The sequence below is a fragment of the Oryx dammah genome, unplaced genomic scaffold (assembly GCF_014754425.2).
Source record: "Oryx dammah isolate SB20612 unplaced genomic scaffold, SCBI_Odam_1.1 HiC_scaffold_23, whole genome shotgun sequence".
NCBI classification, from domain to species: Eukaryota; Metazoa; Chordata; class Mammalia; order Artiodactyla; family Bovidae; genus Oryx; species Oryx dammah.
Genome location: NW_024070207.1, coordinates 52,393,724 through 52,420,758, shown reverse-complemented (window position 1 = coordinate 52,420,758; position 27,035 = coordinate 52,393,724). Strand labels below are relative to the sequence as shown.

At 44.0% G+C, this 27,035-nt stretch overlaps 1 protein-coding gene, 1 non-coding gene and 1 pseudogene across 2 annotated transcripts in view; 1 reads left to right on the top strand and 2 right to left on the bottom strand.

Annotated features, from left to right (window-relative positions):
- LOC120881565 overlaps positions 1-13,005 on the top strand; it is a 196,594-nt pseudogene extending 183,589 nt beyond the window's left edge.
- AFF2 (AF4/FMR2 family member 2) overlaps positions 10,302-27,035 on the bottom strand; it is a 375,160-nt gene continuing 358,426 nt past the window's right edge. Inside the window, exons 20-22 of the mRNA XM_040265289.1 lie at positions 25,925-25,977; positions 19,239-19,429; positions 10,302-14,979 (exon numbers count right to left, since the gene is read on the bottom strand). Of these exons, the coding sequence (XP_040121223.1) occupies positions 14,858-14,979; positions 19,239-19,429; positions 25,925-25,977 (366 nt within the window). The 3' untranslated portion in view covers positions 10,302-14,857. The remainder of the gene's footprint in view (positions 14,980-19,238; positions 19,430-25,924; positions 25,978-27,035) is intronic.
- TRNAG-UCC lies at positions 18,740-18,812 on the bottom strand. Its single transcript has one exon. It is a non-coding gene; the product is annotated as a tRNA-Gly (tRNA).

The following is a 27,035-nucleotide window of genomic DNA, read 5'->3' as shown; positions in this document are numbered from 1 at the left end:
CCCCTGGTGATAGATGCACTCAACGAAAGGTCCTGTGGGGGTGCCCTCACAGAGGAGACAAGTGCTAAATGGCACTGTTGTGTGGGCTGTGAAGCTGATGGGCATGTTTGAGGGCCATCTAAGAGCTTGAGCAGAGTCTGTGGCAAGTCCTACCACAGTCCTACCCAGTCCTCTGTCCCACAGTTGACCACTAGTTTCCATAGTGGGCTAGGGAGGCAGAGGCTGGACCTTGGGGAGCATTCTTGAGGAAGAGAATGGACTCAGGAGGATTGTGTTGAGCTGGGAATGAGGTGGGCACTTCCCCAAAGGATGAGGGCTAGGCCCATTGAACAGAAAGCCCACAGGACCCACATGGGAGACAGCGTTGCAAGGACTCAGCTTCAGAGAGGATGCAGAGCCCAAGGGAAAGGGACAGAAGTGTGCAGGAACTTGAGATGGAGGCTTGGAGGAATCGGGCCTGGCCCTTTGGTGAGTCTATCTGGAGAGCACAGCTCAGCTCTTCTGGGAGGGCCTGGGAAGCAGGGGCTAGGAAGGCAAGTTGCCCCTGACGAGTTCCCAGGCCAAGAAACCTCCAATTATCCTAGGACAGCTGCAGCTGTAGTCAAAAGGAAAGACGGCTTGGGCTGCATGCCTCCCATGGAGACCCTGAGGCCCCTTCAGGAGTTGCAAGGTGCTGGAAGCCAGTCTACCACATCATCATTATGCAGACCCTGGAAGGGAAGGTGGCATCGGATATGGATATTTTCCTCCTGCTTTCAGGCCGGTTCTCCTCTTTGAGCTTCAGCTAATGTGAATCTCTTTTTATAATTGCTGGCAAGTTCCCAGGGCAGATCATTCCCCATCAGCACATCATGAGAACCAAGGTGGTTATTTTCAAATTAATGGTTTGAAGCAAAACATGGGGCATTGTTTTTGAACCGGGGGTTGAGAGATGGCAAAGGTACAGTGTCTAATAACTAAGTGCAAACTCTGCAATGACAGCCACAGGATTTCAAAATAATAATAATAATAATTTGCATTTGATAGCACTTTTCTTCCAACTAATGAGCTTAACACAATTAATTCATTAATTTGTTATGCTCCTCTAAGTAGTACAGAAGTAAGGCTTCCTTGAATACTTTTCTGCTTGGAGAAACTAAGGCAGAGAGAAAAGGCCTACATGGATGGCAGGGTCTGAGTTCCAGAAGCTCCAGGTCCACTGCTCCAAAGGTTGTGGTGAGGGTGAAGAGTTCACTGAGCAGGAGATGGTCTTCTGGGGCCCAAGAGACTTGTGGTGGGTGGGAAGCTAAGACAGCCTCCCCCCCAGACCCCCACCTACAGTGTACATACCCTTTGTAAGCTCTGTTGAGTGCTCAAGTGAGTGCTAAGTCATTTCAGTTGTGTGATCCCATGGACTGTGGCCCACCAGGCTCCTCTCCCCATGGGATTCTCCAGGCAAGAATGATTGAACCCACATCTCTTATGTCTCTTGCATTGGCAGGTGGTTTTTTTACCACTAGTGCCACCCTTGAAGGTGGGCCAAAATCAAAAATCAGATTCTCTGGGGGTGGACCCCAGGAACTGGTAAGCCATCCAATCCAGTCAAGGTTAAGGTGCCTCTGCTCAGAGGGCTGGAGATGAGCTGGGCCCTAAGTCCAGAGCCTGTGCAGAGGCCCCCTACCCCACAGGCTGGAGGGTGGTGGCTGGGGAGGCAGCCAGTAGGGTGGGAACTAGGCCTGCATGATCAGGGGCGCCAGAGTTGTCTGGGCCACCCCTGAGGGGAGCTGGCTCTTTCCCAGTGAAAGCTCTGCTTCAGGATCTGTTTGGTGGCTGGCACAGGACTCGGTTCAGTGAGTGGAGGCCAAGACTGGGCCAGTTTAGGGGGTGTCTGGGGTGCTTGGAGGCTGTCAGGAGGGGACCCCACGTGGAGTCTGCCACCACTCCCTGTCACTTGATCCTTCAGGACTCTTTCTGCCACCTGGATGTAGTGAGTTCAAGGGATTGGCAGGTGGTGGGAGGCAGGTGGGGATGAGTGCTTGAGGGGTGGGGGGCTGTGAGTGAGGAAAAAGACACGGCCACAAGGTAGCAGTAGCTCACAGCAGGCTTCATCTTGGGGACCCTCTGGCACGTTTTCGTGTGGGGATGAAGTGTCCCTCACAAGATGAGACCTTCCAGAGGTTTCCAGCTTCCACTCAGTAGCGGAAGAAAACAACGGAATTCCCAGGAGGCGGTCAGAGTGTGGGTGGAAGCATCTCAGTGATGTGCTCAGTGCCTTGGGGTCTTTAAAGCCCCTGGGTTTTCCTTATCTAGGGCAATCAGATGTTGGGCAGTTTCTGGGTTCTGTAAAGCATGCTCTCCAAAGGGAAAAATGTGCTTCTCTGGGCTCTACCTGAAATGAATGGATGTGTAAAATGTTTGAGCTTTTCATCAGCAGGCTTTTGAGCTAACCAGTTTCAGCCAACAGAACCTTGAGGGACACTCTCCTCCTGCTCCCTGGATTATGCTGTGTCCTCAAAGTCAGGAATTCTGAGAGAATCTCAGCTCACCACCCATCAGCCTCTGTCCAGGTCCAGCCCTGCCCAGGACAATGTTTCCAGAGAGGTGCAGTAGCCCCTTCTCGGGGCTAACCTCACATCTCTGGGTCGCTGCAGGGTCTGTCTTATTTGGGAAATGAGAATATGTTCAAGTGAACTGTGGTCGGAACTACCTGGGCAATTCCTGGTGAGTTACAAAAGCGGGAGACATATTCCCTTCCCTGGAGAAGAGGACTCTGAGCTTGGGTTCCTACCGGATGTTTTCTCTAGAGCACTACAGGCACCATCACCTCCTATTCCCTCTTAACTCTCAAAATCTTCTTCCCCCACCCCAAGAAAGTGGGTAGAATGAAGGGTGGAGAGTCGCCACTAGAAAGACAGGGCTTGAAAGTCATTTCCTGCCTTCCACTTGCCTCCTGGTCCTATGAGTCTCAGTCCCAGTAGACTCCCAGTTCACAAGCCACACAGAATCCATCCTAGGTACCAAGGGCCTGGAAAATGCATGTCACTTTCCAAGGTCCATACCTGAAACTTATGGGCAAAATCCCCCTTAAGAAATTACATAGATCCGACTTGTATCACAGCTAAAGATTTCAGATTTTATTTCCTTTACTAAAAAAAGGGGGACAGGGGATAAAATCACCCACTAAGCCTGAAAGGTGTTTCCTGAAGAAACTCACAAATCTCAACATATTCTTGGACCAAAGCAAGAGTCTCAGTGCTTCATGCCTCCTCCCACTATGCCTGTGTGGAACATTCTGCCACATCTACCCAGTTGTGGCACAGCCCCAGCCAGCGAGGCAACCAGGTGGTTGCCCCATTAACACCCTCAGGGGTGAAGTTTGCTGACCTTGATAATGGCAGCATGTTGGGGGAAATTCTTTGGGGCAACACAGTCCTCAGAGTTGCCAGGAGGGGATGTAGGATGAGAAACACCTACATTGATGACAGCTTGCTTATCTCTGGGAAGTGGGGAGAATATTGATATTATCAACTCCATTTTATAGAGGAAAGAAGTGGGGCATAGACAGGTTAAGAGTTTCCTTTGTCAGGCAGCAAGAGCCTGACCTAAAATCCTCTTTCAAAGCCCAGGACACTTGCTCCTCAGGGATGTTCTGCCTCCCTTCTGTGCATACGGGTCACAGGAGTTAAGCCACACCAGGTCTGCCTTCCAAGAGGACTGATTTAAAGCTCAGACAGCCAAAGACCTAACCATGAACCCAACCAGAGTGTCCAGCTGGCTGACAAGATGGTGCTCTCTCTTCTATTTGATACTTCCAAGCATAAGGAGTCCCATCTCACCACCTTTCTCCTGAGTTGCTGTCTCCAGCCAGGTCCTGATCTCAGTCTTCATGGAAGGTGGCATTTCTGGAAGACTGGCCCAAGGCCTTTTCTTTAGGTTCCTCTGGAAGGATAGTGAGAAGCAGTAGATGGTAATGGTTAAGATCAAGGGCTTTGGGGCCACACTGTCCAAATTCTGGTTGTGTGACTTTATGCAAGCTGCTTAATCTTGTGCCTCTGTCTTATCATCTATGGAACAGGAATATAATAGTATTGATACTTATCTCATAGGGTCATTAGAGGATTACATAAGTTAATATAAGAAAGTGCTAGAACAGGGCCTAGCACACAGTAACCACCACATAAACTGATCAGTTAGCATAAAAAAATGTCCCTCTGCCTTTTTCTTCCTGGGTCTTCTCTGCACGCAGGCTCACGTTTACCTAGGCATGATTATAATTTATGACACCTGTTTTTTCGAGTGAAGGTGAAAACAACTTGGTTGCTCAAGAACAAATTTATACTCTGTTTAGCTCTATTTACTCAGATTAAATATTTCTTCATTATCTCCTAAGATCAATGCTCATATTTACCGACATTGTGGGCTTCAAATTATGGAAAGAATTCGGAATGCTTGGTGATAGTATTACAAGCTTCAGTTTCAGCCACAGTTAGCTACAGTAGTGTTCTTACCTGGATTATTTCAGCAGAGTCAGAATATCGGGCCACGCCAAGTGCATTTCACTGGCTCACAGGAAGTTCAACTCAGCTGATTGTTAATTTCATGTTCACATACAAGTGCTTTGTGCCATGTGGTATCTTAGCATTGCAATTGCTCGTTTTGCATGCCCAGGGAAGTGATTCTTTATAAATGAAAATTCTAGGTAGCTGAAACCTCCTTGGCACTGCCTGGAAAATGTTAAACATTTTGAAGGTAATAGTTCTAAATATTTGGCTCTCCTGCCTTAGTAAAAAGGATATACTTAAAATAATTGAACCTTTTCCTGATGACTTGACATCATTATTGTCACCTAAAATGATTGCTTATGCTGCCCTCCCAGGCCAGTGACTGCACACCTCCACCGGAAATGGCCATAGTCATTGGCTGTGCTTTTAAGTTTTGAGTCTAGCTTTATAATTTAAAAACCATTGCAATTATGACTTTATATTTTGCAAGCCTTTTTGTGCTGTGTACTAGGAACTCAGATAACTAAACACTTGATCATGTTCTCTTCAATGGGCTTTGAATGCTAGACCAAAGGTCTCTCTTCAAATGAATTGGCTTTGTGAGAGTTATGCTCTTTCTGGCTCTGTTTTAAAGCTGTTGAGGTAATTGGATGGGGGTGTTGACTATGCCTTAGAACACAAAAGGAGTGGTAATTTGGTACTTATGGCTGGAAAGTCTGTAAGCAGAATCATCTACATGTCTGATATGAGATTTTCATAAAAATTTTATTTTGCATTTTTCAATAATTCAATGCATTGGCAGTATAGTTAATGCCTCTATGAGAGAAACCAACGCGCCAGCTTAGCCAATATAATTTTTACAGAGACATCGTGTTGGAAAACAACAAAACTACATGAAAACGTTTGTACACAGAGTTACTGTACTGAGAACAAAGCACCAACAAGATGCCTGTGTGCCACACATTTGAAATGCAAAGCAACACAGGCAGATACAGTTTCCTTCACGTAAAGCACATGAAACCAGTTTTGAGGAACCAGGTACCATTTCATTCACTGCTTGATGTTTGAACAGTTACCTTAGTCGATACAGAACATCAGAACTGACTGAAATTCTGATGAGATGAGCATGCTTGTTAAGAACAGTGACAGTCAGTGAATCTGTAATGAGTATGAATATTAGAAATCTGCACCCAAGAAAAAGTGGTTCAAAAGCTGAAATGGATTTTGGTAAAACAAAGTAGGTGCTTTGTGAGTGACCATCAAATTTTTATGGTCACTTGGGGTGCCCCCAGTGTGAAAAGGGTCTTTCACTAGGGGTAAAACTCCTCAGGAACCAGGCCAGGCTATTTCTGATGGTTCTGCTCATCAACTGACACGGAGGGAGCCCAAGCCAGGACACTAGCCTCAGGGACTTGAGCTGCAGCTCAAGGGCAAGGTCACACCAACCTTAAGGGCTCAACTCAGCTCAAATGCCACAGCCTCCATCTTTCTGTCTCCCTGTGTATCTCGGCCTGTGGTTTTCTCTTGGAAACTTAGCTGGATTTGAACAGAGCCTCTTGAGCTTCCCTAGTGATTTGGATGGTAAAGAATCCATCAGCAACGCATAAGACAGGGGAGACGTGGGTTCGATCCCTGGACTGGGAAGATCCCCTGGAGAAGGAAATGGCAACCCACTCCAGCATTCTTGCCTGGGAAATCCCATGAACAAAGGAGCCTGGCAGGCTACAGTCCATGGGGTCTCAAAGAGTCAGACAGGACTGAACGACTTTCACTTTCACTTTTTTCCTCTCACAAAGGCCAATGGAATCCATGCAGTTGAGCCATAACACCGTGATAATAGCTTCCAAGGGAACAGGAGTTTATATTTCAAATAGCCTTCGCATAGCAGTGGAGCCATGGCCTTCCTGGAACTGTACAACGTTTTTCAAGAAGAAAAAGCTAAAATCCCATGAAGAACAGCAAGCTAGACGTGTTGCACGTGTGTGCCCCCCCTCACACACACACAGACACAGACACAGATGACATGTTCTATGTGGGCAACTCTGGCTAGCCACAATTGTCCAGTGACACAGTGCTGGTGAGCTCCCCCCCACCAACACACACACAGAGCATATGATGACAATTAAATTCCCTTTTGTATCCTGGTTACTCAATAAATATTTCCATGACACTTAAATGTACAACCTTTCTGTTTAAAATATGCATGAAAATGTCTTCTTATTTTCAAGAAGGAGAGAAAGTTTTATAGAGTCACATCTTCATTTACAACATGTGGGGGGATTATCTCTCTGGTTCTTATATACAGGCTAATGTGAATGTGAGGTGATACTTCAAATGAGCACACAAGACAGGAATATGCCTCTAAGATACAAAGCAAACACACATGCTATAGACCAGGCAGAAGACACCCCTGGTAAGTCTCGGGGGTATTTTTCAAGTCTCAGTCAAATGAGTACTGGAAAAACACGTGGAGTCATTTGTTAAACTGCATTAGGTTTCAAACAATGTTAGAAAAGTGCCCTTTGGTTCTTCAGTGTGGGGCATGGAAAGGCCACAGGGATAGGGAACATTCCTCTTTGAAAACCCATCAATGTCTGCTTAGACTCAGACTTCATTCCTGGCCTGATCTGATACAGATTTGCAAAAGACTCCAGATTTAAATATTTTAACAAGGAAGGAGATGGGAGAGAGAAAGAGAGGGAAAGACAGGAGGAAATACACATTACGGTCAAAATATTTCTTCAGTCAATAATAACAAACCCCTTCAAAATAAAAAAAAGACAAAAAAAGGAAAAGAGAAAGAAAAGAAAAAGATGAACCTAAAATAAAACCACCTTGACTGAAGAGTTCTGGGAAATTTCTGGAACAGAAATTTGTGCTTCACATTTATCATGGTTACAGCAACATCTGAAAATGTTTGCCATCGCCAGGCCTCCAGCTAAAGTTCATTGAAAAATCCTGATGTAAAGTGTCTCATCTGCCTGCAGCCACTGCACTTGCTCCAAAATGGCATCGTCAAGGTCAAAACACTGCTCCACAAAGTTCTACAACCGGACAAATGAATTCAACAGATGAGTATTTATACTGCCATATGATAATGCAGTTGTTATAATATCACGGTTTCAGAATACAGCATGCCTCTCCAGATGTTTGAAATCAGAACACACCTATTTTTATTAATCTGTCATGTCTTAAAAGAAAGAACAAGTTACAGTTCAGAAGCTCACATTGAATTCAACTATTCATTTGCTTAGAGACAGAAAGAGCCCAAGCAGGAAAGTGAAAGCCAGAGCCAGATAAGCAAGACAGAGAGAGACAAGGAATAGCCACAGCCACCACAATCACCAGCACAGAACAGAACAGAAACCAGTCTCTTCTTGGAGGAGCCTATGGATATGGCAGTCAGCCCATCAAGTGTGCTTGGGGGAAGAATCTGAGGGATCTTCTGATCCCCAAGGGCATTCTGAGCACAGTAGCTCCACCAGGCTCACTTTTAAAGGGTTTATTTTATCCAAAGACAATACTACATCAAACCATCTTTAGAAGCATTATTTACTCTGAGGAAAATAGGAAAAAAAACAGCTATTTGTGGAATTGAACAAATGTGGGGGATTTCATCTCAGATGTTTCCCTTTCTAAAATACCCAGAGAGTAAAATCATCCAGGAAGAAAACTATTTGACAAACTGTCTTGAGGCAGAATCAATCTCATTTGTAATATTTGTGGGTGAATATGATTGATTCATGAGGATGGTTTTGAAATAGAAAATCACCGGATGATGATGAAGACATTTCTAGCTCTCTGTCTCCATGCAAACTGGCCCATGGCCTTGGGGGATGCCAAGTCCCCATGTGAGTGTGATAGCAATTAACCAGACCCAGATGGGACCATACCCAGTCAGGACAAATGTTGCAGGAATACCATGAGGGGCTTGAAGAACCCCCTGCGCAACCATGTTATCATGCTGGTCACAAAAAGAACTGCAGAGGCAAGGGAGATAGAGAGGGGCCAGAAAGAATGCATAAAAGATACGGGTATCCTTCAGGGCTAACACTTGACTGTGGACACAGGCCCAGACAGAACATGGAAATGTTTAAAGAAAAATAGGATTTTACAGCAAGTTCTTCAACCTTTCCAGATACAAACCTCTTATTAACTGTAAAAGATTCATGGGACCAGGAGAACAGGTCCTTTGAGACTTTCTGTTCTACTCTCAGTTGATTTATGATGAGGTCTAATTTGAAAAAAAAGATTTTGTGTGTTTTTGACAAAAACCTTATTGTCTTAGAAAAATACACTGCACTTTATGTCTTCTTGTTAGTGACACTGCTTTCTTTATATTGGGTAGAAAAGGGAATTGTTTTGCTTTGGAAGATAATTTCTAAATATTAATCATGGAACTGATCCAGGAGACATTTTAGTTTGATTTCAGAGCAAGGATAGTAAATAGATACTTTAAAATTAAAACATATGCTAAATAACTTCAATTACTAATAGCAAAAGCAAAAACCTTCTGAACAACAACAGGGAGATGGGAGAATTACTGAGTTGCCATATAGTAAGAAAACAACACAGTGCATTTTGACTTGTGCTTTCTCCACAGAGGGCCTAATGTTTCCTAACTAGATGAAGGCTGTCATTAGTAGGAGCAATAGTAAATCATTTATCCAAGTGACATTTACAAGTTTGAAGTACTACTTGGGCACTTTAATAATAATAAAATGATAATAATGAAATAATAACAATACTCACCTATCCTTATTTTTAACCAACCATGAGAGTTTTCTAAGCACTTATTTCACTTCCATTTTACCTTGCAGATGTGGAGATGACCCACATACTCCCACCAATGCATCTGTGCTTTGGGCTCAAGAGGGCTTCATTCCCTCCAGCTTAAAACCCACACCTTCGGGGTCTCATCATAGACTATCCACATTTCCTAGAAGATTGACCCATATTTGAAAATGATGTAATAGTTTGTTATTAAAGTGTGTGCGTGTGTGTGCACAGAACATAAGTGTGAACTCCGAGCCCCTTTGATTGGCTGCAATCAGTCCTGTGTTGGAGCTGGTTTGCCTGGTCTCCCAACTTTGCATCTATCTCTTTCCAACTCTGTGTTCAGTGACGTGGCTGGAAATAGGCTATGGTGGGAGCAGTTACACCACGGTGATTAGCAAATGCTACAAATCAACTGCTTTCTGTTCTCAGAGAGCTTGTTAAATGTTTAAGCAATGGGTCACTGGTAGTGTGTTCAGCAGACCAAAGGAGAAGCTAACTGGATCTGGGCAACATGATACCAATTCAGCCTCTTTGGGGGTTTCCTCCCCAAGGCTGCTTCCTGCCCAAGGTCTCCTCTCCCACTGATGTCACAAGTACTGCAGAACCACAGAAGGGCACCAGCATCTGGGGGGCAGGGCGCATTTGGCTGGCCTTGTGCACCCTGCTGGGCCCTAGGCTCTGAGATGTTTCCCCTATTCAGAGATACAGGGGTGATGCAGGCCAGAACTGAACAGGTTGCAGTTCTGATTAAGCGCCTGATCTGGCAGCTGGCTTCATGCTGCAGAGGCTGGAGAATAATGATACCCTCAGTAGGAGCACACTAGTCCCAGCTACAAGCATCCACAGAGACATTCTTTCTTCACGAGGGTTCCCAGTTGGTCTGCATGTGGCACCTGACCAGCAAGTGCTGGTGGGCCCTGGGGGTGCTCCTCACAGCATTGAGTCAGGGGCCTGGCAGCAGGCTTCCTGTGTTCCCCCTTCCCTCCTCAAAGTCTGGTACAAATCGAAGAGCCAACAAAATTGAGGTCACTGGCAAAAGAGTTTGAAATTTTGAATGATTTTTATTAAACACCATTAGTCTACACTGCACAGTTAATGAAACAGCAAAGCTCCAATCTCTTAGAAGAATGATGATTGATCATGGATCGGAACAGCAATTCTGTGTCCTCTAAACCCATGGTGAGCCTGATGGAGTCATTACCATCTCAGGTCAGAAGCAGAAAGGGGCAAGAACTGCAGCCTGGCCTGGAAGGGCTTCCCTACCCTCTAACCCCCACCCCACCCCCCTAGCCCTCCCCACAATGCTATTTGCTTTGAGTTGATGGATTACAGACAGAAAAATGATGCTCTTGGAAAAGGGGGCTTCTAGGCTTGTGAGGAGGAGAACGGAAAGGGAATTCATACTTTTACTTTCCCCGAAAATATCAGATGGTAGGACTGATGTCTGAGACCAGCCTGTCTGATTAGCCTCCTGCCAGGGTCATTGCTGATTATCAATACACAGATACCAGTTCTGTTGTTGGAGTTTGCGAACACCAAAGAGAAATGAATCAGAGTTTCATTATGAGAATAAGGCTGTGCGAGTGGAAATGAGAACAACAACAGCAACAACAACAACAACAACGATAACGACGACAAAGAAGAATTTAGTCCGCCAGTCGCACAATAGAGTAAGCGACAACGGGCTCCATATTTTTTCCCCACGGAACTGAATCTGGGGGCATGGAATCGACCCATCCATTCAATGTTGTGTAGCGCTAGTGTCTCGCCACACATTTTCTCAATGGGGAGGGTGATGCTTCTCTAAGCAAGCAGTTCATTGCCTTACTGAGTAGTCCTACCCAGTGATCCAGTTTGGTGTCTCCCACCTGCCAGCTCATGCAGGTGAATTTTATCATGTCTATTGAGAAATATGTGAGGGCTCCACCCCCACATCTCCATCGATTCTGCCTTCAGAAATGCTTTCCAACTTCATTTTCCAACTTCAACCTCTGGGATGCAAATTTCAATAAAACAATCCAAATTAGATAACTTTGAGAAAGATATTGAGAGGACAAGTATCTTCCCAATGAAGATTCAGTCCAACACACCTACTAAGGTGCTGTCCAAAGGAAAATTCATCCATTTGGAAACTCAACAAAATACATTTCAGCCAATGGTTTCAAATTGAGCAACTTGGTTATTGACCAGAGATTTGAATCATTTAATGTCATTACATGGAAAAAAGGCATCCCAACCTCAAGTCTTTGAAAAGTTAGCAGCAGCTAATCTGCTTTTCCAATTCTGTCATCCAAATAGAAAACTACTAGCATTTTCCCAATGAGATTATTAAGTAATTAACAGTCTACAGGCTGGCTAACAACATGCTCACGGCTAAATTCTACCCTGAGGAACACACTAGTATACTCTTTTCAAATTAATCCTACCTACTGAACTCAGACAGTAATATGACAAAACCACTAAAAAATCCAAGGTTAATTAAAATACAAAGCCAAGCCAATATCATAACATAAACTTGTCAAACTCTCTGTGGTTGGAGCTTGGGTGACAAGTGAAGGCATAATGGTGGCCCTATGTGGGTCCCGTTTGCAGGGCTGAGATCCTTTTGTGAACTTGCTTGCTCGGTGGAGCTGCCCATTTCTTTGCCCATGACCCTAACTCCATGTGCTTTCTATGAGATGTGTCTCGTCAAGCCTCCATCATAGTCTCAAGCAGGATCTCTCACCACCACCCACATGTCTCATATCTCTCCCACAAACTGGTACACTGAAGTGATTTACTTGACAAAATATTATTTCAGTCCCTCAAAATGCTGCACACCTACGACACACATCACCATTTACAACATGATGAATAGAGTGCCTAGAAAACAGCAACAATCCTTAATCAGGAAACTGAAAGATGTCTCATCTCCAGGGAGAGGAAGGCAATTCATCCTCCATGTCTAATTGGTTTCTAAGCTGCTTTACAAATGGGTCTGCTAAATAATCAGGTGGTGATCCTGAGCTCGCCTGTCAGATTTGATCATCATGCTGCTGATCTGGACACACTTTACACTCAGCCACCAGAGGTAACACGTCAGGCAGCAAGCAGGCTGCTCTGCTGTCTCCCTGTTGTGTGTCAGGTAGATAGAACGACTCACTGAAACTAGAGATACGAGTCTTTCGTTCATGAGGCAATATACTTGCATCCCCAGGAAACTGCTCCTACATTTTAATGTCTAGTTCCTGGAGGTTGAATTTCAAGAAGAATCTACTCATAAATCCATGATGGTCTAGGATCATGGTCTAGGTTGAACATGCAAGTCAGACCAGTGGGCTTCATTATATAGTCATAGTCAGGCACTCCACCTGGTAAGCCATGGGAAACAAACAGAGATCTTGAGTCACTGCAGAGCCATCAGCTTCATCTGTGTAAGTGACACCCACTTTGGGTATCTGGAGTCGTTCATAGGATCATGCTCCTCACTTAAGAGGTTCAGAAAAGATTTCTCTTGGGTTGCATTGGTCATTGTGTGTCTGTGTGTGTTAGGCTTGATGCTGAGACTGCCAACATCCAGCTCAACCACACTGGGGGCATGAAAAGTGCTGGGTCAGCTGCTTGGATGCTCCCAGCTGTCATCTTCACAATGTGGCCTCAGCCACTGGAGAACAACATCCACAGCCCTTATAATACCACGAAGGGCCTTCAGCTCAAAGATGACCAGAGTGGAGCTCAAATCTGGCTCTTTTGCAACTGGGGATAATAGCTAACCTTGACAGTGAGAGTGTAGAGGGGATCCTTTGCCATTTCTATCACTTGCATGACTTGCTTTCAAAAATCATACAAGTTTGCAACTTTTATGGGCATGTATCTATTATTTATCTGGTCATAACTCAGTGAAAAGAATCCAATAATTCAGCTGATGAAAGGCTACATGGAATTAGATACCAGCAGGTAATTACAAGGAACTAACTAATGTATGGATAGTTTTTACCATGTGTGTGGGATTCTTCTAGTGGGTTGGAACACCAAAGATGATATTTACATTGTGATGTTTAGGGACACAAAATGAATGCAGAGGATCAAAAGGGGTGGGGATAGTCTCAAGTGACTCTGGAATATCTCCAAATCAACGGAACTGTTCCCCATCTTCAGAGCTCTTTTAAAACCACCCTAGGGTGAAGCACTACCCCAGCTCATTTTTTGTTAAAAGACTAGCTACAACTTAGAGAGTTTGGAATTTTCATTGGGATTTTCATGGAAATGATTCAAGATAATATAGACTTGAATAAAATCAGTGATTGTATTTCAGTCAAAAGCTAATGAGCCAAAATCAAAAGAAACAAAAGAAAAAGGAAGAGAAAGGTAGAAGAAAACAGAAAGAAGTCAAAAAGAAATTCTGTAAAATAGCACAAATGTGATAATAATTGGGGAAGTCCATATTTTAAAGCCATTAGGAAGCAAACTGTGTATGACTACTTCTAGTAGTGAGAACTTGACTTTGGTTTCCAGAGATTTGAGCAAAACACAGTAAAACAAAACAAAACAAAACAAAAAAGTCCTGCCAGTTATGGACCCACCAATCAACTGCAAAAGAGGCAGAGGTGTGCATTCCCTGGACAGTTGCCAGAGCCCTCTCATCTCTCATCTCTAAACTGGATTGTAGCATCCAGGCTACTAGGGCATGCACCACTGAACTGCCCTTCAAAGGAGAGCTTTACACAAAGAGAATCACGGGTGAGGATTTATGCCTCAAATCATGGAGTTCAAAATGACTTATGCCAGCTGATGCCTTAAAGTTGTTGATATAAATGTTGCCACTCCTTCTCATCCTTGACATTTTTCAAATAGGGAATCAGGAAAGGGATACTAACTAAAAAGTCCTCTGGCTGTATGCCAGAGTACCGTTCCAGAGTGGCATTGCTGTGCTCATGAATTTTCTTAACACTCTTAACTTTCTGATGTTGCTAAAATATCTAACCAGTGGGTTTCAACAATGAAAATTCTCATCTGAAAACTGAGTCTGTGGGAATCACAAAAGTTTAACAACGGATTCTGAAATACGTTCTTATCTGGACAGAACAGCACAGTTTGGGGAATGGCTACTGCTGATAATTTGAATCTTTGCAGGTTCTCTGTGTCTGCGTTCATACATAGACATATACATGACATATGACATATATATATATATATACACACACACACACATACACACACACAGACATATATATGTATATATATATATATATATATATATATGACATTTTGTTTCACTTCTCAGGAACCTGTTCTCACAATTGCTTTCCATTCTTTCTTTTGGGTAGTGTGGGCCTAAAAAAATACTATAGGGACTGTCATTCCATCAAGCACAAAAGGATGGTGGGATCTGTGAAATGCATAGAAAATACAGAAAAATGACTGATAAAAGATACACTGCTCTCAAGGTGTAGTGTCCACTTACAATGACTTCTGTTTTTCACAGATATCAAAAGAAGCATCAAAATAAACATAATCAAAGAGAACTTTCCCAAATGAGTGGAGTTCCACCAGTGCCCATCGGCGCTCTGGCAGAGGTAGCGTGGTGGGTGGCAAGGCTGGAGATGGGGGCGCAGCCACTACAACAAGTGGGCGTCGATGCGCAGCCAGCACAGTCCCTGGCGAACGTAGCGGACAAGGTTGGTCATGCTGCTGTGCTGCGTCAGGGGCCCCATCAACGTGTCCAGATCGCCAAAGAATTCTGAAAATCAGAGCAGACCTTAGTCAGGCCTTTAAATGACAGTAGGGCCATAAGCAGCACCCCAAGCACGTGGGCATTGGATGAGTTATTCTTGGTTCATTCATTCATTAGACATCAATTTCCAGAGTACCCACAAGGTGATCCAAACTTCATATGGATATTAAGCACTATGGTTTTAATCTTTTGTTAGCTCCCCAAACTCCATAGCATAAATCATGTCTGTATTACTGTGATTAAGAAAACACAAATTCACTCAAATTTGTTAATTCATAGTAAGTTTTTTTCAAATTACTATACATTTTCTTAGACTGTGACCTCTAAAAATACATTACAATCCTGTGGAGGTTTGTGAGATACACACACATATATCACAATATGCATATATTACACATAAAATATATTTGTCTATATATTTACATATATGTTTATAGAAACATATATAATATTTATGAATTGAAAATCTACACATAAAGTTATGTATCTAAATATATTTTATAAAAATATTGAATTTATACTTTTATGTATTATAACTTTATAGTTAGAAAGGTGTCTTTATACAGAAAATGGTATATGATACCAGGCTGTTTCTCATTCTCTGTGTTATGCAATTGAAAAAACTCTTTTTCCTTTTGTGTAAATGAAATGACTTCACTGATGTTTCTTGGCTTGATGTAGATATAACCAGTGAGCCTGGACCACCGTTAGTACCATCAGTATCTAAGGCCAAGCCACTGTCTAGGAGGCATCTGACTTGGTTCGTCTTATTCCTTTAGGGAAGGAAAATAACCTGTAAGGATCTGTCACACAGCATGTCCCCAGGTCCCCTGGGACATGGATGGTAAGTGTGCCTTGCTGATTCTCCGCCAGCTGACTCAGGCAAGGAACAGCACTGAGCACCCCCTGCCACTAAGCAGTGAGACCAGAGTCTCAGACTGTCTGCTTTGGGGTAGGATGGGGGAGTATATCGGAAAAATTCTTTGATGTTCAGAAACCAGCTAGGCTTCCCCTTTGTATGTCTGAATTGATTGGACTGGCACTGTATCGATCTCCATGAGAAGCAAGCTCTTGTCCATGACAAAATGGCTCCTATGCTGGCTGGGCGTGAGGTATCTTTGTGGAGGGAGAGGGAGGAGGTGTTGCAGACTACCCTCAAGTGGTTGCAATGCTCTCCTGCCTTCTTGTAAAGCAATTTCCATGCATGGGTTATGTGTGCTTGATTGCTTAGCAGATGGTGTTTCACTAAACAATGCATTGATTTTTCATGTTATATATAACATATGGGCTCCTTCTCCATGTATCAGGTTCATTTGATTATGTGATACTGTTTAACCTGTACTATGTAATAAAAGTAATTTCTGCTGATAAAGGAATGAATTACTTTGGGCATAGAAAATACTTTCTTCTGTAATACAATATTAAGGGAAATGTTAAAGGACCCAGTTGCTGTCAAATGAATGTGAATGAGATGTCCCTTGGGTATTCCGTGCACAGCCCATGGTGGCGTTCGTAACTAGGTACCCAGGTCACCACTTTAATAAGGGCTTCAAGTCGGCAGATGGGAAGATAGGGAACTGGGCTTCTAGAACAAAGGCCAGAGGGCAGAATCAGCCCTATTGGCCCATCTTCTGCAATGAGCCATCTGCAGCTATACTGGCACACAGACAGGGGGGCAGGGGTGGAGACCTTCCACTGGAACAGCCAACCTCAGCAATTTCCACTGCATGACTGCATGGGAAAAGGTGCACATACATGGTGGTCTCTGGGTGGAGGGAGAGTTTCACTCAAAAAGGAAGTGCCTCAGTTTCCCCATATCTATGGGGACAAGACAGATGTGGGAAGAGTCTCTCACTCTGAGCAGCTCAGAAATGACAAAGTGTGTGAAACTCAAGGCTTCAAAAAGAAGATTCCAAACTAAGTCCTCTGTCCAGGTCCCTGAACAGCCTCTGGACCACGCCGGCAGGGTGCAGTGCATTTCTGCTGGTGGAGTGACAGAATCATGTTGACTCAGTAGTAGGCAGGGACTTGAACAACTCCCTGACACAGAGGCTGAGGACAAGATGAGTACCATCTCACTCAAACATCAGCCCAGCCACTACAGAGCTCCTGGAAAGTTCTGCAGTAAATTTAGAAGGAGTTACTTTACCAGATTTGAAAATGTATGCAGTTATGAAGGAAATCCATAAATATTGAACTGCCCTCCAGTTGCCAGTACAACATAAGACAGAGAAGAGTGGAGGCAGATAAGCTAGGCAAGACTTGAGATGCTTATGCCTTCATGATTAATTCTAGGACTAATGGATTGGCCTGCTTGTCTGGGCCAGTTGTCTTTGGATTTCAAGTTAAGAACTGTCTCTTACTCGGATAACCGAGAACTCACTGAAGGTTTCTGAGGATGCATGATTAATTCTGCCCTCTAGATGGGCAGTGCATCCTGTAGGTTAACAGTTTGACTCTGAAATCTGACAGTTCTCCTTTGAATTTATGCTTTCAATATGATGAGCTGCGATATCATGGGTGAATTTCTGAACCTCATTGAGCCTCAGTTTCTACATCTAGGAAAGGGGGATAAATGAGATGACAAATGATAAAACAAAGAGTACAGCGCCTGGCATATAGAAATTGCTGCATGAACACACAGAACCAACACATGCAAATAACCCCAGGACTCAGTGTTAATAGTTGGGTCGAGGGTTGAAGTCCCAAATTATGGAATATGCTTTGATAGCCACAGAATCTGAATTATATGTCATCATATGGGATAAGGAAAGAGAAAGAAATATTTGTAGGATTTCTACCTTGCACCTGATATTTTATGCTAGGTGATTGACAAATCTTGTTTTATTCCACCCATCTCTTATCATCCTTGTGGGTAGTTTCATTGTCATCCTGTCTTCATTATATCCATTATAGAAATGGAAGCTAGGGAGTAGCTCACAGATTTCAGTAACTGTCTGAGGTCACCCAGCCAGTAACTGACACGATTCAAGCTTAAATGATTAGGCCTCAAAATCTGCGCCCTTTTTAGTTCTATGGGAGTGTTTCCCAGCCTGCTGAGTGATCCCACAGTAGAGATGCAGCCAGGAGAAGGGGCTAGTAACTCACAGGAACTTCCCTCTGCATCTCAGTGGCCTGCAGCCCCAGCCTGATTCCATGAAATCCCTGTTACTGGCCTGGACCCAAGCCCACTCCATGCAGCTTGTACCATGTCATGTCCTGGCAGGAGCCAGCAGCGTGTGTGGGCCATGAATTTTTGTCTGTATCTGGCCAGATGTTTCTGTTGCTCTAAAACTCGGCTCACCTCTTTGCAATCTGATCTGAAAGACCCACATCTGTCTCCATCCTAACTACAGTGGGTCTTTCGCTAACTGCTGCTCCAGAATCATCAAAGTCCACTGAATAGCCAGGGCTGAAGTATGGTTTCTTTGAACTTCCTATCTTCATTAGGATAGTGAGACTTCAGGGTGAACCTGGGTGGCAGCTAAGGTCACAGATGCAGCATGAGTGGTGGAGGACCACTGACTCACCCTCTGGTGAAGCAGGGTCCTCCCTGCATTTGTTTTGCAGCAAACCTCATGTGTTCTCATGAATGGGGCCCTGATCCTTCATTCCAAGTGTAAGTGGGTGAAAGACACTAGCTGAGCCTTGACCCTGGTTTCTGAATGCAAGCCACATTATCAAGTGCCCTGGAACTGATGATTATTATCTTCAATAATTTTTTAAAAATATATTTTGGCTGCACCATGCAGCATATGGGATCTAGTTCCCTGACCAGGGATTGAACCTGGGGCCCCTGCATTGGAAGCTCAGAGTCTCAACCACTGAACCACCAGGGAAATCCCTGGAGCTGATGAATATAATGAAAGTAGAAGGCCGTGGTGCTACCTCACTTGTCTTAAAGAAAAAAAAAAAAGCTAATAGTATCTTGATCCCAATTAATTTGCAAATCATTCTTTTTTGCTTTGCTCTGTTTCTCTATGTTGATCCTTATCATTGAGTGAAAATCTGGAAAAGACATTTGACAATACATCATAATTCATGTTACTTTAAGTTTTAAAGGAGAACTCGATTCTAGATCTTTTCACTCTCTTCACAAAAACTGGTCACTGAGTAGACCCTGATCTCACCCTCTCTTCCCTCATCTAGCCTTAGAAATTAGACCAACAGAAAGAGAAGGTCATCATGAGAAACTCAAGCCCTTCAAAGCAGGTTGAATCCACCATGGCCTGTGAGCAACCAGTTGAACGGCCCAGCATACTTACCTTTGTTCTCTCTTGTCAGTTTGTCAGCCATGTCCCAGTGTTCATAGCCCCGTAACACGTTGCTCGTGATGTTGACGTGGCTGGCGGCCATGTGGTGAATGCGCTGTGGGATGGTGACTGGGCCGTTGTTACAGTTCCCCATTGCATTGATGGGAGAGACGTTGTTGAGAGACACTGGGGATGGAGTATTCCTGGGGGATGGGAAGAGACAGGGCTTGTTAGGCTGCTAGGGGAGAGTGACAATAGCATTTGAGCCCTGCCTCCTCATGGCAACCCACTCCAGTATTCTTGCCTGGAGAATCCCGTGGACGGAGGAGCTTGGTGGGGTACAGTCCACGGGTCGCAAAGAGTCGGACACAACTGAGCGACTTCACTTTCCTCATACTGGGGCCTCTTGAGGGTGTGATTTGCCACAGTGAGGCTTGGCATGGTGAACACCTATGAAGCTTACTCTCGTGCCCCACCAGCTCTTCTCAGAGGACATCCTACAGCTTTCACCCACACAGTAGTTTTCCCCCTCCCCACTGTTCCTGCCTCATCAGACCAACCCACCCAGGACTACAGTGCCAGGCTGTAGAAAGAGCCATCCTTCTCCTTTTCTAACTTTAAACACAGAAGTCTGACTGCCTTTGGCAACCATTGATGACTCTGTGCATGTTACTACTTTGTTTTAAAATACCAGAGAGAGAGCTGGGTGAATCTTTCTCTGGCATTAATTCTACCCACAAATGTAGCTTTTACTTTGAATACATATAACAAGTCTTTTGATGTTCCAGAGAAAGAATTAGCTCAGAGTTATGATGCTTTCTCTACCTGCTGCCAGAATGGATATTGGCACTTAGAAAAACTTGATGTGCTATATTGGTCTGTTATCAAAATGTTTTGTGGAAACCAGGGTGACAGTTTGCTCCAAATACAGTCACCACAATAAGCAAAGTATGATCCTTAAATGGCCCCCAAGGAGCAGTAGTAGGGAAGCTGGAAATAAGTAAGATTCTGAATATCACTTTAGGATTCTTTAAGACCTGCTACAGGATGGCTGGTAATTGCTGACAGTTCACCTGCAGACTGGCTTATAAAGAAATGTCTTGGGAATTCCTACTTTGGGCAGTATCATTGTTTGGAGGTAGATTTTTGTTTAATTCTTTAATATCAGTAAGAAGAAGTCACCTGCTGGCTGCACTTTGCATGGAGGGCAAGGACTTAGGTCATGGACAGTCTCAAAGGCTGGGTTGCTGTCTGTGCCTACCAGCCAGGTCAATATACATCTCAGCTCTCCCCATCTTCTTTCAACCAGGCTTTGAATGCCCAGTATAATGCACACTTTATTATGATTGATCATTTGGGGGAGTAACAGAAATGGGAGAAAGCTGTTTCTGGGACTCCTTCTTCCTTCAAACACACTCCTCCCATCATCAGGAACCTTCTCTTACTCTCCCTCTCCTTTACCAGCCACTTGTTGCCACCTACATTCCAGGGTGGCTGTATTCCTCAGAGCCAACCTGCTCCTAGAATTCATGTGCACCCTGACAGGCACCCATAGAGGATTTGGGGGAACAGCTATCCCCATGTACCAAAATGCTGAAGTGGGGATGACTCAATCTGGGAGCAATTGAACTGATACAGTCACCTGAGATTCACACAGGCTGTGCCTCATGAGAGCTTTGGTCCACTTCTACAAACAGAGTATATCTTCTGTTATGTTCTAGTATGAGGGTTAAAGTGAATTCCACAATTGCTCTGCACTTGTGTGATGTAAGAGGGTGTGAAGGTTTGCCTGCTCTGTTTATAACTTCTGAGATGTGTGATACTTCTTGATGTAAAGATTTATTTTCAAGGTGGGGTAGGGACAGAGGGATTGTTAAACTCAGGGACCTGGGCACAGAAGGTTAACATAAAAGCAGTGAATGCTGGATTTTTTTTTTTTTCATGGCAGGTTAGAAATGCTATTATCTAGTCTCTCCCCTCGGAGAAGGCAATGGCACCCCACTCCAGTACTCTTGCCTGGAAAATCCAATGGATGGAGGAGCCTGGTAGGCTGCAGTCCATGGGGTCTCTAAGAGTTGGACACGACTGAGTGACTTCACTTTCACTTTTCACTTTCATGCATTGGAGAAGGAAATGGCAACCCACTCTAGTGTTCTTGCCTGGAGAATCCCAGGGACAGGGGAGCCTGGTGGGCTACAGTCCATGGGGTTGCGAAGAGTCGGACATGATTGAACGACTTCCCTTTCACTTTTCACTTTCATACATTGGAGAAGTAAATGGCAACCCACTCCAGTGTTCTTGCCTGGAGAATCCCAGGGACAGGGGAGCCTGGTAGGCTGCCATCTATGAGGTCACACAGAGTCAGATACGACTGAAGTAATGCAGCAGCAGCAGTCTCTCCCCTGTCCCCACCCCAGTGGTGGTCATTAATCCTTAAATGTCAATTTACAGCAAGAAAGGGAACCGTCCTCATTTGTAATCTCTAGAGAAGATTATGAAGGTGTCAGTGTCACAAACGTTGAGACGGGGACCATGTGGTGCTTGAAAAGTTCTGGAATCCCAGGGACCGAGACTCCAGCCTGGGGCTCCTGAGGCCCTCCCCTTGCTGAAGCCTTTATGGACTGCAAGAAAAGGCTGGATTCAATGATTTCCAACTCTGCCCAGAAATCCCAAGGGGAAACACATCATCTTTGTTTACCTCATATTTCCTGAAAAGGCCTTTTCAGTTTATAACATTGAGGAGCTAGTGAGGGGCTTTCTTTCCTTTCCACTTGGTGCTTTCTTTTAAATAATCAGTGGTGGAGGCAAGGAGAATGAGGGCATGGTTTGCCTTTGGTCATGACTGACCTGACATGAGGCTCTGTGAGCTATCTGGTGTGGAGAATGCCTGAACACCCAGAACACTACATCATACACATGAAATCCACCAATCAAAGCCTGCCTAAGACAGTGCTCCTCTGGCTGGAAGGGCTGTTGCAGTACTCCTCTTAGTGTGCCTTCAGCTCCATCTTGACTCTCCCCACAGCTGGGGCTTCATTCTTGAGTTCTCCCTCTGTGGATCTGCTTCAGACTTTATGCTTTTCTTCATATCCATGGCACATGGCATAAGTGTGCACACACCAATACAGGCTTCCACCACCCATAGCACGAGCACTCTAGATTCCCACCATCCTCTCTTGCCTCCCAGCTTCACTCGCCCCCTGCTGCCCCTGGTAGTCACTAGCCACGCCCCTATCTAAGAAGATGGTGGTGTCTGGCTGCTTGGAATGCACTTCCCCCACGGATCTGCATAGCTCATTCTCTCGTCATCCTTCCCTAATGTTCCTATTGAGGATCCTCCTCCAAACAGCCCTTTCTGTTCCCCTTCCTTGTTTTAATTTCCTCTATGACATTTATCATTTAGCATATTCATTCTTTTTCTACTGTCTTTTTCTTCCAAAAGAATGTGAAATAGACAGGAATGCCTGTCTATTTCATCCAGTGCCATTCCCAGCATATAGAACGGTGCCTGGTATACGTAACATGTACTTAATACCAGTGAGATAAGTGAATGGAGTGCCTTCCAGCTATCCCTCTGTTATTATATGGTATCCACTATGTATGAGGTGCTCTGGAGAGGGAAGAAAAATAATGTAGAGCAGCACATGGATAGGGGATAAATACTTTGGTAAAGTGCCTGGCAGAGTGTTTCATACACAGTAGGCAGGCAATAAATCTGATGAATTAAAGAATGAGCAATTGCTTATTGAAAAGAGCAAACAGTCTAATGGGGAGAAGAATCCATTAATTTCTGGGAAACTAGGATAAGTGCCAAAAGTGACGTGTAGACCAAGAGCTGTGGGAGTTCTAGGGGCAAGATCACTTATGTTTTCCAACTTAAAAAGGTAATAATGATAACAAAACATGGCAGTGGCAGCAACCGCTATTTGTTAAAGTTGCTGTGCACCAAGCATGGTGCTCTGGGCTTCACTGATTATTATCTCTAAGCCTCATGACAACTCTGTGGGTGAGTTTCTGCTGTCACTGTTTCACAGATGACAAGAGGGCTCAGAAAAGATCAGTTCCTTTTTTGAGAGCCACAAAGCAGATGGTCAAAGAGCTGGGATTTGAAAGGTCTGTTTTCCTGCAAAGTCCATTTTCCTTCCATTCTGCTAACTTACCTCCAAGTCCTACCTTCCCTCTATTAGGTTTCCCTTGATGTGTGTGTCCACCTCGAGCCTCACCCTTGAGTCCATGTTGGCTTGTTCCTACCACTCTCCTCGGGCTCTTCCCATGTTTGCACAGGCACAGCCTTCCCTAAGCTTGGGGAGAAGTTTTGCTTGATAGAAATGTTCCCTCCAGTGACAACCAAACTCTTTGCAGTCCTTTTATTGGCCAATGTCCCCAACAAGGGGCGATATCTCTTCTCTTCTGACCCTTTCGATATAGCACCCAAGGCCCCCAGTGTACTGAAACAGCTCTTCTAAAGGCCTCAAATGGCCTTGTTCTTTCCTCCTTCCATAGCCTTCTTTTTTATTCTCCCTAGGTGACATCTGAGACTGCTGCCCCTCCCTTTTTTAGCATCTCCACGATGTGGTTACCATGACTCTCTATTGGGACTGAAAGTCCTGGTGCACCCCGTTTCTGCTTGGCCTGTGAACTACAAATGTTTTGAAAAGAACATATGCAATCAATTTGATAAATGAGAATACTACATTTGAACCCCAAGAACACAAAATTCTATTTTTGCAAAATTCCTTTTTTCTCCTTAACAGACTTGTATTCTAAAACTGCTATTATATCCTGAATTTCATCAGTAAGTTTTTTGTGGAAACTTGTTTTCTCTCATGTTCTTTTTACATAACAACCTCAGTTTTTTTCCGGACTGGCAAAGCCCCAAATGTGTATTATCTGGCCCTCTGCAGCAAAGATTTGCTGACCCCTGCTCTATCTCGAGTAGGTTTTTCTTCTCCTTCCAACTTATTCTCTGCACTGTCTTCACAGTCAGGGTCAGGGGAGGCTTCTTCTGGAAGGATCGTGAGAGGTCTGGTGTGGGGCCAACCATCCTCATCCACTGGGGGATGCAGGCTATAGTGTTGCTAGCAGACAAAGAAGCCCTCCTTGGCCACCCAAGGAGGACCAAGCTCTCTTTTTCTTGGGTGTCCACAGAACTTTGTTCAGATCTGTCCCCTCCTGCCACTGGACCATGTGCTTCTGGAGTACAGGGAGCCTATGGCATTCAGTGCATCCCCAGCCTCTCATAGGGAAATGCACCCAAAGTATGTGCTGAATGAATGGGCTGTAACCCCTGGGCAACCGTTTTGAGTTGCCTCATTCAAAAGCTCTCTGACCTACCAAAGGGAGTGTGCTTTCTTCAGATAGAAGCTGCTTTTAAAAATCATTTCAGGAGGCTTTTAATGTGACTTCACAAGCTTAGAATGTGTTTGAGTTCTTTCACTGCAGAATTAAAAAACTTTTTCCCAGTGATTCTTGAATGGGTGCTTACCTGAATTTGCCCTTGCTTTACTCCATGTTCAGAGAAAACAGCTTTCTCTGGGCCTGTGGTCTCGCTTTTGTCCGTCAATATAAGAGAGAGACCTAATTCAACAATTTAAACGGTACTTCCTTTCAATACAGTAATTGAGTTGGCACATAGTTTTTAATGGATCTGTTCCCTCATTCTGAATGTTTTTTATGATCTTAGAGTTCACAGTTTCACTCCTTTGGGAGTGTGCTTTGTAGATAAATTTATAAAGCGGCAAAGGAGACTATTTCACTGTTCAAGAAATTGTTTTGATCAGAGACATAAGAATTTTGAAGTGGTGAAAAATGGGGGGGAAAGCAGCTCTTTTCAAAAGAATACATCTACTGGTGGGAAGTGGGCTTGCAGTGGTCAGAGAGGTATTGGACTCAGGAGAAACGAACGCTCAGGTAAGTTTGGGCACATAGCTAGTTCAGGGCTGAGACAGAACTAGGATTCCGAATTGCCCTCTGAAAAGGAACCTGTCTTCAGAGGAGGCTCCAATGTCATTGGGTCTGGCCTTTCATTGCAGAGAAAAGGGGCTCTCTTAACTTTCATCCTGGGAACTGAGGGCAGCCTTGGGCCTGGGTCAACTGGTTTACCGGCTCCCACCCTGCTGCTGGAGGGCTGAGCTGTTCCAAGCAGATACAGCTCTAAGGACAGCTGTGGAGTGGGTGAGTTCATTGAGCCTCAGGCCGGCAGTATAGTAGATGCTTTTATATTTTAGGGCATAGTATTTTAGTATTAATATAAAAATCATCATGAAGGCTCAGATAATTGGCTGACGAAGTGCCTTCACATTTTCAGCACTATTATACCTTTGGTTTTATTAAAGCACTTACCATATATCAATGAATATTTCATTGGTCTTTCATTACTGAGTGAATCATTGAAAAATCACTGCAGTGGAGGTAACTCTACCCTGCCTCCCCGAAATGGCATGGTGCTTGCCATCTCATTAACTGATATTTTTATGGCCGTCATTTGGCTTAAAGATCAAATAGTGAAAGAAATTTGGAATCACATCATGTTAAAATTTTCTGTCCTACCATTAGCAGAAACCTGACTAGAATTTTGTGTGCACCCAAATTACTGTAATCTCAGAATTAACCTTTGTGCCTGGCTTGTCAATACCAAATATTTGGGGTCTATTCAATGACTAATTTTCATGAAAAAGCAATTTTCAGAAGATACTTACTTTCCATTGCCTACCCATGGAGATGGTATCTGAGCGACTTTTGAAGCATTTTGCTAAAAGAGAAAAACAGAGAGGGAAATGAGGACATCTATTTTGTGTTTTATTAATTCAGAAACAGATGGAAGTGTGATTTAGAGTACATTAATATTGATTGCAGCATTTTGGGATGCCTCCTGTTTCGTTAGCAGAGCTGGGATGTATGTGCACGTCAGCACACCATGATGCACACTCGATGAAAATAGCTGGTTAGGATAATTAGTGGGCTCCAATCAGGACCATGAAAGTCACTTGATGAAAGATCTTATATACTAAAAGGCCCAGTGAAATCAGACTCAGTTCTCCAAGAAGTGGTTTAATTATCCTCATCTGAAATTTATTCTGCAAAACAAGCTCTTCAGAGTACAGACAAGCTTTTCACCTTTAGCTCCAGTTGCAAACTTTTTCCCTGGGATGCAAGTTGGCTTGTCATTTCTAAAATCCCAGGAACTGGCCAGAACCAAGCAGCCTTTGTGTGTGTGTCTGTGTATCACCTGGATTTGCTATCATCACATGCATATCCTCATGGCTGATGGTTTTCCCTGTTGAGCAGTGTAACCGGCCCAGGGCTGCCCCACAGTGGAATGCTAAACATTCTTTTCCCTCCGGTTTAAAGAATGAGCCTCCTTGAAAAGGGAACCCTCCTACACTGCTGATGGAAATGTAAATTGGTGCAGCCACTATGGAGAACAGTATGGAGGTGCCTTAAAAAACTAAGAATAGAATGGCCATATGATCCAGCAATCCCATTTTGGGGCATATATCAGGAAAAACATGTAATTTGAAAAGATACATCCATCCCTATATTCACAGCAGCACTATTTGCAGTAGTCAAGACATGGAAACACACCTAAATGTTCATTGACAGAGGAATGAATAAAGAAGATGTGGTACATATATACAATGAATTATGACTCAGCCATTGGCAGCAACATGGATGGACCTAGGGATCAACTTCATACTAAGTGAAGTAAGTCAGAAAGAGAAAAACAAACACCATATCACATCTCTTATATGTGGAATCTAAAATGACAGAAATGAACATATCTAAGGACTAGAAATAGATTCACAGACA